Genomic DNA, 12,167 nt, shown 5'->3' on the forward strand with positions numbered 1-12,167 from the left:
CCGCCACTCTTCTTACCAGAAAGATGTTTGTTTCTGTCCGTGCGATGCGTGGAGAAACCCGTTGGCTGCACCGCATCGGATAGCGTCTTCCCAGTAAGCCATGTTTCCGTGAAGCAGAGCACGTTGCAGTCTCTGATGTCCCTCTGGAATGCTACCCTTGCTCGGATTTCATCAACCTTGTTGTCAAGAGACTGGACATTGGCAAGAAGAATGCTGGGGAGTGGTGCGCGATGTGCCCTTGTCCGGAGTCTGACCAGAAGACCGCTACGTTTCCCTCTTTTTCGGAGTCGTTTTTTTGGGTCGCTGCATGCGATCCATTCCGTTGTCCTGTTTGTAAGGCAGAACACAGGATCCGCGTCGCGGAAAACATATTCCTGGTCGTACTGATGGTGAGTTGACGCTGATCTTATATTCAGTAGTTCTTTTCGACTGTATGTAATGAAACCTAGAATAGAATCTAGTGCAATCTACACTGCCTACAGAAAGTACTCACACCTCTTGACTTTTTCCACATTTGGTTGTGTTACAGCCTGAATTTAAAATGTACATGTAGATGTTTTTATCACTGGCCTATGCACAGGGGTGTACTCACTTTTGTTGTCAGCGGTTTAGACATTAATGGCTGTGTGTTGAGTTATTTTGAGGGGACAGCAAATGTACACTGTTAAACAAGCTGTACACTCACTGCTTTACATTGTAGCAAAGTGTCATTTCTTCAGTGTTGTCACATGAAAATATATATTCAAATACTTACAAAAATGTGAGGGGTGTACTCAATTTTGTGATATACTGTACATGTGTGTAATATATATATATACACACACACACAAATAAAAATTGTCCGATTAATCGGTATCAGCTTTTTTTGGTCCTCCAATAATCGGTATCAGTGTTGAAAAATCATAATCGTTCGACCTCTAGCCTGTACATAGTACAAATATTCCAAAACATGCACCTGTTTGTAATAAGACACTAAAGTAAAACTGCTAAAAATGTGCCAAAGAAATGAACTTTCTGCCCTGAAAACAAAGCGTTATGAGTACCACTCTTCATATTCTCAAGAATGGTGGCGGCTGCTTCATGCTATACGTATGCTTGTCACCGGTAAGTACTATACGAGGGAGTTTTTTTTAGGGTAAAAATAAACTGAAAAGAGCTAAGCACCGGCAAAATCCTAGAGGAAGACCTGGTTCAGTCTGCTTTCCAACAGACACTGGAGACCAAATGAACCAAATATACACGGGAGTTTGCTTATCAAGACAACATTGAATGTTCCTGAGTGGCCTAGTTACAGTTTTGACTTAAATCTATGGTGAGGCTTGAAAATGGCTGTCTAGAAATGATCAACAACCAACTTGACACAGCTTGAAGAATTTAAAAAGGAACTGTGTGCAAAGCTCTTCGAGACTTACCCAGACCGATTCACAGCTATAGTCACTGCCAAAGGTGATTCTAACACTCATGTTGACTTATGTAATGAAGATAGTTTTATTTTTCATAAATGTTTTACAAATGTTGGAATTGTTCTTCCACTTTGACAGAGTATTTTATGTAGATTGATTTAATTCTCCTTTTTTGTCAACAATTTTAATCCCACCTTGTAACACAACATGTGAAAAGGTCCAGGGGTGTGAATAGTTTCTGAAGGCCCTGTAAAGCCTCTTGGGGACCTTATATATTGCCTACACATGCTTTACAAATCGTTCATTACCAAATGTCATGTCAAGTGGGACTGCAATTCCCAACATCTCCAACCCATAAGACCATCCAATAAACCGGAACTGAAGTAAAGGAATCTCATCTAAATTCCATGATCTCTGTTTCTGTATGAGATCTGGCAAAACTCAAAGAATAGCTGTTGCAGGATCTATGCCAAGGTAACCCCTCTAGGGAAATAAACCACAGAGCTTCTTAATGACGAGGCGTAAGAAGAAAATGAGATGATGCTCCTTTCCTCCACTTACGGTACTCCAATTGTTGGCTGTGTCCCGACATGGCACCCTATTCCCTATATAGTGCACAACTGGTCAGCAGTAGTACACTATATAGGGAATAGGGTGCCATTTGCGACACAGCCTCTGTAATTTCAATATATCAAGAGCGTTTCTGCTTCCAGAGAGAAAACAAAACACAATCAATCATCCCTTTAAAAGCCTTTTGGCTTTTCACCAACGCTGACAAAGAAAGCGTGAAAATTAGGAAACTTTCTAACGTTGATGTGCAGCTTGCAGTTCTGGAGAACAGTAATTAGGTTTGTCATAATGCTTCATACTTTTAGCCTCCTCAACCAAGGTGTGATGACTCTGCAGAAGGTTGCCTTTGAACAAATTGCCTTTTAAGAATATGTTAATACATTGAGAAGATATCTGGTGGGATCCTTTTCAAACCAACACATCAACACAACTTGTTGGTATAAGACCGTAGCCTACTTTATGGTGAGTAGTGTACTGAATATTCTTTCAGCTTTTGTTAGAGAGAAGGGATTCTTTCAATGTGAAGACAATGATAAGTTCAAGGCAAGTTCACAGCCAGGACTTCAACTGAAAATGTGAAGACTGTACTGTATGTTAAAATCAAAGCAATAGCAAAAGACTCTCCCTATAAGAAGAAGACAGATGATTTCCCCCCAGCCCTGTTAAAACCAGTGTATCCATGATGTAAGAGGATCCACAACAGCACTGTACTGGCAAGCCACTCCCACCTCCACCTCAGCCATTCTGCTCATCACATGACTTTCCTTGGCAACTTCAAAAGGAATGTGTCAAATTGCATCCCTCTACAACGCCAACAGTAAACCACAGCTCTGACAGAGCAGGTGGGTCATTTGAATTTAAACCATGCACCACAGGTGGACTACAGTTGTAACTGGAGGTTTGACGGCTAACTACGTGACACAATTGTTGATGTGCAACGTTTTGTCAGAACATATTCCAGATGTCAGCTGGATACATGGGGGAGGGGGAGAGAGAGAGCAAAACTGCAGAGCTTGGGCGATCCCAGCTGTGCAAAGTAACACAAAGAGAAAAGACAGAAGCTGAAGAACCGAAACACAATGACCAGTGACCTCTAACGCTGACGAGAGGACAGGAGGAGTCACCAGGGGAGAGAGAGGGAGAGAGAGTGACAGTGAGAGAGGGAGGGAAAGAGAGACCGTGAGAGAGGGAAAGAGAGACCGTGAGAGAGGGACAGAGAGGGAGAGTGAGAGACAGAAAGAAACAGATGGAGGGAAAGCACATCAAAGGAATCACTGGTTTAGAAACAGCATGAAAGCGTGTGTGTGTGTATGCGTTTTTGTCTGACCACTGACCTTTAGTATTACAGGTCTTGGAGGCGACCTCCAGCGTCTCCAGGTCTTCAGAGCCAATGTTTTCCAGAGTGATGGTCAGATGCTGGGTCTCTCCGTTAAACAGCTGGACAGACACACTGCTGGACAACTCCTCTTTAGAGGGCTGGAGGGGATGGGCCGACCTGGAGACAGATACAGAAGGGTTCAAACGTGTCTTCAGACTCGTGCTGAACGATTAACAAAAATATGGTTATTTGTCGGTTTTTAAATCAAGTAATAGACCTATGTCAATTCAATTGGAATTACATTTTGTATTTTTTTTGTGAGCTCAATGCAGTTTCTCTAGAGATACAGTGCCTTGCGTAAGTATTCGGCCCCCTTGAACTGTGCAACCTTTTGCCACATTTCAGGCTTCAAACATAAAGATATAAAACTGTATTTTTTTGTGAAGAATCAACAACAAGTGGGACACAATCATGAAGTGGAACGACATTTATTGGATATTTCAAACTTTTTTAACAAATCAAAACCTGAAAAATTGGGCGTGCAAAATTATTCAGCCCCTTTACTTTCAGTGCAGCAAACTCTCTCCAGAAGTTCAGTGAGAATCTCTGAATGATCCAAAATGTTGACCTAAATGACTAATGATGATAAATAGTTTGAAATATCCAATAAATGTCGTTCCACTTCAGGATTGTGTCCCACTTGTTGTTGATTCTTCACAAAAAAATACAGTTTTATATCTATGTTTGAAGCCTGAAATGTGGCAAAAGGTCGCAAAGTTCAAGGGGGCCGAATACTTACGCAAGGCACTGTATATAGTACCTTCAGAAAGTATTCAGGTTAGGTTACTGCCTTATTCTAAAATGTATTAAATAAATAAAAATCCTCAGCAATCTACACACAATACCCCATATAATGACAAAGCGAAAACAGGTTAAGAATTATTTTCAAATTTATTAACTACAAAAACAGAAATAACCTATTTACATAAGTATTCAGACCCTTTAATATGAGACTCGAAATTGAACTGAGGTGCATCCTGTTTCCATTGATCGTCCTTGAGATGTTTTGACAACTTGATTGGAGTCCACCTGTGCTAAATTCAATTGATTGGACATGATTTGGAAAGGCACACACCTGTCTATATACGGTCCCACGGTTGACAGTGAATGTCAGAGCAAAAACCAAGCAATGAGGTCGAAGGAATTGTCCGTAGAGCTCCAAGACAGGATTGTGTCGAGGCACAGATCTGCGGATCTGCGGGAAGGCTACCATAAAAATGTCTGCAGCATTGTAGGTTCCCAAGTGTCCTCCATCATTCTTAAATGGAAGAAGTTTGGAACCACCAAGACTCTTCCTAGAGCTGGCCATCCAATCGGGCGAGAAGGGCCTTGATCAGGGAGGGGACCAATAACCCGATGGTCACTCTGACAGAGCTCTAGAGATCCTCTATGGAGATGGTTGTCCTTCTGGAAGGTTCTCCCATCTCTGCAGCACTCCACCAATCATGAATAAGATGCCAGAGTAAACTGCCTGCTCCTCAGTCCCAGTTGCTAATATATGCATATTATTAGTACATTTGGATAGAAAATAAGTTTCTAAAACTGTTTGAATGATGTCTGTGAGTATAACATAACTCATATGGCAGGCAAAAACCTGAGAAAGAAATCCAACCAGGAAGTGGGAAATCTGAGGTTGGTCGATTTTCAACTCAACCCCTATTGAAGACACAGTGGGATATTGGTCATGTTGCACTTCCTAAGGCTTCCACTAGATGTCAACCGTCTTTAGAAACATGTTTGAGGCTTCTAATGTGAAGGGGGGCTGAATGAGAGGGGAATGAGTCAGAGGACTGCGCGTGACCAGCCACGAGCTGGTCTCACATGAGAGATAGCTCCCGTTCCATTTGCTTTTCTGAAGACAAAGGAATTCTCCGGTTGGAACATTATTGAAGATTAATGTTAAAAATATCCTAAAGATTGATTCTATACATCGTTTGACATGTTTCTACAGACTAACGGAACTTTTTGACATTTCGTCAGCAACTAGTGAACGAGCTTCGTGAGTTTTGATTTGTTTACCAAACGCGCTAACAAAAGTAGCTATTTGGACATAAATGATGGACATCATTTAACAAATCAAACATTTATTTTGGAACTGGTATTCCTGGGAGTGCATTCTGATGAAGATCAAAGGTAAGTTCGTATGTATGATGTTATTTCTGACTTCTGTTGACTGCACAATATGGCGCATATCTTTTTGGCTTGTTGGGTCTCTGACTGCCGTACCCAGATTATTGCATGGATGGCTTTTTCCGTAAAGCTTTTTTGAAATCTGCCACAGCGGTTGCATTAAGGAGAAGTTTATCTATATTTCCATGCATAACACGTCAACATTTATAATGAGTGTTTCTGTAAATTGATGTGGCTCTCTGCAAAATCACCGGATGTTTTTGGAACTAGTGAACATAACGCGCCAATGTATACTGAGATTTCTTTATATAAATATGAACTTTATCAAACAAAACATACATGTATTGTGTAACATGAAGTCCTATGAGTGTCATCTGATGAAGATCAAAGGTTAGTGATTAATTTTATCTCCATTTCTGATTTTTGTGACTCCTCTCTTTGGCTGGAAAAATGGCTGTGTTTTTCTGTGACTTGACTCTGACCTAACATACTCGTTTGTGGTGCTTTCACTGTAAAGCCCATTTGAAATCAGACACTGTGGTGGGATTAACAACAAGATTACCTTTCAAATGGTATAAGATCCTTATTTGTTTGAGGAATTGTAATTATGAGATTTGTTGTTTTGAATTTGGCTCCCTGCACTTTCACTGGCTGTTGTCATATCGATCGCATTAACGGGATTTCAGCCCTAAGAAGTTAACAAAATGTGGGAAAAGTAAATGGGTCTGAAAACTTTCCGAAGGCACTGTATCAGATCCAGGCCGTACTGTGTGATTTAGTAGGGAGTTTGCAGAAGGCTAATATTCTATATAGTTTAGTACAGAAAACATGGTAAGGACAGTGCACTTGGAAAGTAATTCAGACCCCTTGACTTTCCCACATTTTGTTATGTTGGCATTTGCCCCAGCCTTTTTCCATGAAGTGGGCACTACTCAGTTTGCAGGTCAGGCTCAATGGCTGAGGGAGAGCAAAAAGAGAGTGATAGCAAAGACGTGGTGCACATATGTGATGTGGGACCAGAACAGTGGGACCAGAACATTGAGGACAACATCTGGCTTCTGAGGGCCACATTCTGAACCAGTGGCCAAACTCTGCACACAGCATCTTCAATAAAATAAGCTTTTGACTAATGTAGGCGCTGCTTAGTCAAAATTGGACTAGCTACCACCTAAGACTGCTAGATTGTTGACCAAGACATTTGCCCACCGAAGACAGGAAGTCATCAACCAGTGTCCCAGTGTTAGAGATGAAAGGCAGATGGCCTGCTCTGTTTGATGCCTCTCAAGTGAGTCAGCAGCCAAAAAATACAATACCAAATGAAACCTCTTATTAGCCTTGCTTGATGATATTCCAGTATTTGTCTTTCAGATAAATTAAGAATTCCAGAGGATCACGAGAAAGCATCTTGAGGCAAGGTTTATGGCCACGTTGGGCCAGTACACCACAAAGCATCTTGAGCCAAGGTTTATGGCCACGTTGGGCCAGTACACCACAAACCATCTTGAGCCAAGGTTTATGGCCACGTTGGGCCAGTACACGACAAAGCATCTTGAGCCAAGGTTTATGGCCACGTTGGGCCAGTACACCACAAACCATCTTGAGCCAAGGTTGTTGGGCCAGCACACCCCTATGCTGCTGTCATTATTCCAAAATTTGATCCCAACATCGAAAGAATGTGTCTTTTTTTTACAGTAATCTGAAGGGGGTAAAATGTCCTGCAAGAACTTGCACAACATGTAATGAAAATCTGTGTGATCAAGGAGGGTGCCATAGCGAGTGATGGTCCAGAGGAGATGGGCACCGTCCTAAAGGGTTGTCTTGGTGATCACCGGTCTGGGTAGTGTCCAACAGGCTTGTGTCATTCTACTTGGCATGACATTATGCTCGGAATTTTAGCTACCAACACGAGGCATTCCAGAAACTGTTTGTGGAGCTGGACTGCTCAAAGCTCACAGTCAAGATGACAGCCCTCAAAATCAAATGACTGTCTTAAGCAGAATTGAAAGCCTAGAGGACAATTGTCATAGACTGAATGTCAGGGTTACTTTGTAACACCTGCGTAGTTAAACACTGAGGAACCTCTGGAACTATTATCTCCCTTTATTTGTTCTGGTAGCAGGTCAGGAACGGTGTCCTCTACCACAGACCTGCCTCTTGTTGTTGTTGAAGCCGCCTGGGGCACAGAATCTGTGCTGGGACCAGCCTCTGCCTACCGGAGGTTAGTCACCGATAGCCGGAGCTCGAGCACATTGTGGTCTAAGTCACCGACCCTGACCGGCCCAATGCAATGATCTGTGCTAAATCATTTAGAGGTTAAGGAAGACATGTTTATTCTTCAAAGTGTGATTTAAAGGTTCACTGCCACGGTATTTAAGCTGTTTTGTATACAAAATAGATGTTTTTAATTAAGGATGGCATGTCAATTTTGACGTTTGAAATACTGACATGTGAATCCGTTTGACAATTTTGAGGTTTCATCAAGGTGCCAACATTTTACCACAGGTATTTAGAAAATTCTACCAGGGTCTGTCTACACAGTATGGTTGTTATGACATCCCAATGCGACCTGCACCACTGATACACTACAAAGCTTTGCAGGTAGACTATCTTAAACTGATTTCTATTGGGAACTTCTGAAAAAAAGCCTCAAAACTAGACAATTTATGTTTTAAAATAAATACTACAGAAGTAATATAGGTGGCATCCATTGGCAGTGTTTGTGAACAGATCGAAGTTACAGGAAGAAACTAATACAAGTGTTTAGATGACATGATTATTGGGGTTGTCATCTCTTTTTATTTTGTTCTTTACCTTGTGGGCAATATTTTAGTTCGGAAAATATTCCACAGTGCAAACCACAAGCTATTTGAGCCTCCATGAGTCCCCGTTTCTGTTATAGTCCATGGTTACTATGAGAATATTTTGGTCCTTGTAAAGTCCATGGAGTTGAAGCTCCATTCTCTCCTAAAGAGAGATGTATACTAGCTAGTGTTCTAGTTCCTAATAATAGGGTTTTGCCGACCTGCAGCCATCAGGACGGACCTGCAATGTTGATTGCAATTCTGTAATTTTTCAACTAATAATTTGAGAATCATTGCTGCTGCTTTTGTACTACTGAATAAGAGCTGTTTTGCAAACCGTTATATAAAATAACTGGTTTTCAAGGATTCCTGGTGTCCTGATAACTTCTCTCCGATCGAGTAAAACCAAAGTAAAAAATGTGAACATTTCTGAGTTGGTCTAAATTAATATATCATGTAACAATGACTAGATAATAGGATTAATCATTCAGTTACAATAACAATTTCATGTAAACTCAGCAAAAAAAGAAACGGCCCTTTTTCAGGAACCGGTTTTTCAAAGATAATTCGTAAAAATCTAAATAACTTCACAGATCTTCATTGTTTCCCATGCTTGTTCAATGAACCATGAACAATTCATGAATATGCACCTGCGGAACGGTCATTAAGACACTAACAGCTTACAGAGGGGAGGCAATTAAGGTCACAGTTATGAAAACAAAAGAGACCTTCCTACTGACTCTGAAAAACACCAACAGAAAGATGCCCAGGGTACCTGTTCATCTGTGTGAACGTGCCTTAGGAGGTGAACCTGCCTTAGGAGGCAAGGAGGCATGAGGACTGCAGATGTGGCCAGGGCAATAAATTGCAATGTCTGTACTGTGAGACGCCTAAGACAGCGCTACAGGGAGACAGGATGGACAGTTGATTGTCCTTCGCTGTGGCAGACCACATGTAACAACACCTGCACAGGATCAGTACATCCGAACAGCACACCCTGCGGGACAGGTACAGGATGGCAACAAAAACTGCCCGAGTTACACCAGGAACGCACAATCCCTCCATCAGTGCTCAGACTGTCCGCAATAGGCTGAGAGAGGCTGGACTAAGAGCTTGTAGGCCTGTTGTAAGGCAGGTCCTCACCAGACATCACCGGTAACAACGTTGCCTATGGGCACAAACCCACCGTCGCTGGACCAGACAGGAATGGCAAAAAGTGCTCCTCTGACGAGTCGTGGTTTTGTCTCACCAGGAGTGATGGTCGGATTCACGTTTATCGCCAAAGGAATGAGCGTTACACCAAGGCCTGTACTCTGGAGCGGAATCGATTTGGAGGTAGAGAGTCCGTCATGGTCTGGGGCAGTGTGTCACAGCATCATCTGACTGAGCTTGTCACTGCAGGCAATCTCAATGCTGTGCGTTACAGGGAAGACATCCTCCTCCCTCATGTGGTACCCTTCCTGCAGGCTCATCCTGACATGACCCTCCAGCATGACAATGCCACCAGCCATACTGCTCATTCTGTAAGACAGGAACGTTAGTGTTCTGCCATGGCCAGCGAAGAGCCCGGATCTCAATGCCATTGAGCACGTCTGGTACCTGTTGGATCGCAGGGTGAGGGCTAGGGCCATTCCCCTCAGCAATGTCAGGGAACTTGCAGGTGCCTTGGTGGAAGAGTGGGGTAAAATCTCACAGCAAGAACTAGCAAATCTGGTGCAGTCCATGATGAGGAGATGCACTGCAGTACTTAATGCAGCTGGTGGCCACACCAGATACTGACTGTTACTTTTGATTTTGACCCCCCCTTTGTTCAGGGACACATTATTCCATTTCTGTTAGTCTCATGTCTGTGGAACTTGTTCAGTTTATGTCTCAGTTGTTGAATCTTATGTTCGTACAAATATTTACACATGTTAAGTTTGTTGGAAATAAACACAGTTGACAGTGAGAGGACTTCCATTTTTTGCTTAGTTATCTATTTAAGTTCAAATCAACATGATACACTAATTTTCTTCTCCATCATTTTTATTTGACCACATCCAAACAACTTCCTCAAGCTTATCTACTCATAAAAACTAGCAAAAATGTCTACTCAATTATATTAGTCTAATTTTGTTGCCTAAAATATTTTGAGTAGAATCAAGAAATCCTATTTCGCAGAGTAGTGTGTCTAGACACTGCCCCGCAGAGGGTCTGGGGCTTTCACCCTTTCTTGATGTTGGCCACTGGGCACAAATATCATCTAATTTGATTTGTCACATACACATGTTTATCAGATGCTATTGCAGAGTAGCGAAATGCTTGTGTTTCTAGCTCCAACAGTGCAGTAATATCTAACAATTCACAACAATACACACAATCTAAAAGTAAAAGGGAATTAAAGAATATATAATAATAGGATGAGCAACATCAGAGTGGCATAGACTAAATACAGTAGAATATAGTAAATACACAAGAGACGAGTAAAGCACGCGCACATGCACGCACACACACGCGCACACACGCGCGCACACACGCGCACGCACGCATGCACAAGCGCACGCACACACGCACACACGCACACACGCAAAGCAAAAGAGTAGAACTGGGAGGATTATTCTGAACAAGGTACAATGAGGTACTGAGGGAAGCTGAGTGGCCAAATCAGGGGACAAGACGAGTTGCGATTTCAACAAGAGGTCCATTTAGTCCATGCCATGTTAGTTATTACTTCAAACGGAATAAAAACTAAATCTAGAGAATTGGATTTCAATTGTCCACTTTATGCATGTGCTATTACTGAAGCTGACTCTGTTGGGTACAGGAATCAATACAACAGTCAGTCTCAGAATTATGTCTGCGTTGTTATTGTCCAGCAGCAAGCGACTAGGCTGAAGAGAAAGCACATCTATCCAACTATCTTTCTACCTAATAAGACAGAGAACCTGTAATTATCAAAGTATAAATAATTACTTAAGTTCTTAGTAATTATAGAGGTTCCTCTGAGGCATCAGTGGGTAATTTAAAAGTAGCCGGATGAAGAAAGAAATCTAGATATGACTGAACTGAGCGACAACTCTGTCTTTGCAGACAAGAGCCTGTCTAGGGACTGGGGCTGTGAATTAGCACTAGCTAAAAGTATCAAGATGCCGCTGGGAGCTGGTCGTGTTTTTGGTCCAGAAACCCCACTACTTCTCATTCATTTTAAAGTGGCTATGACTAAGCATTCTGACTACCTACCGTTCCCCAGTGGCTGCCCCATCATCTCTAAAACACACCATCTCAGAGCTGGAGTAAAGTGGAGAATTTCACAAGCAAAGGAGCAGTGCATTCTTCAGTCACTTTAAGGTTGTGCCCATGAGAATTGAGGTGAGACTTCCAACTGTTGAAGTGATTGGTAATAACAAGCAGTGGTGGGGAGTGATTGGTTTGATGACTGGTAAGAATAGGTGCACAACAGGAAAAAGGAGAAGAGGAAGAACTGCGAGCATCTAGCTCCGGGATAGTGGTCTCTGCACTGTGGTTCATATAGGCTATAGTACATCATCTCTGTGTGTGACCGGGCATTAATAGGACTGACTGAAAGCCACTTCTGATGACACAGCAGCTTTAAAAACAGAGCCGAAAGGACAGGTAGGTTTGATTTAATGAGGCAGAACAAGGGGGTATAAGGTAAAGGTTATGGGGACATACCCAAATAGACTCAAAATGTTATACTTGATCAGCTGTCAACGACTTGATTCATTGATCTGTTGAATCAGGTGTGTTAGTGCTGGACTGGAACAAAGGAACGTAGTTCTGCTCCCCAGAACCAGGATTAATAAAACCTGCTATAACATGTACTGTGTGGACAGGGTGTAGGGGGTATGGGTTAGGGTGTAGGGGGTATGGGTTAGGGTGTAGGGG

The 12,167-nt window shown here is 42.2% G+C and overlaps 1 protein-coding gene across 2 annotated transcripts in view; it reads right to left on the reverse strand.

The window, feature by feature from the left end:
• The window catches only part of trappc9 (trafficking protein particle complex subunit 9), a 329,423-nt gene that overhangs the window by 244,016 nt on the left and 73,240 nt on the right, over positions 1-12,167 (reverse strand). For both annotated transcript variants that reach the window (XM_046325762.1, XM_046325760.1), the window contains one exon: positions 3,308-3,468. In XM_046325762.1, the coding sequence (XP_046181718.1) occupies positions 3,308-3,468 (161 nt within the window). The remainder of the gene's footprint in view (positions 1-3,307; positions 3,469-12,167) is intronic.

Source organism: Oncorhynchus gorbuscha, linkage group LG24 (assembly GCF_021184085.1).
Source record: "Oncorhynchus gorbuscha isolate QuinsamMale2020 ecotype Even-year linkage group LG24, OgorEven_v1.0, whole genome shotgun sequence".
NCBI classification, from domain to species: domain Eukaryota; kingdom Metazoa; phylum Chordata; class Actinopteri; order Salmoniformes; family Salmonidae; genus Oncorhynchus; species Oncorhynchus gorbuscha.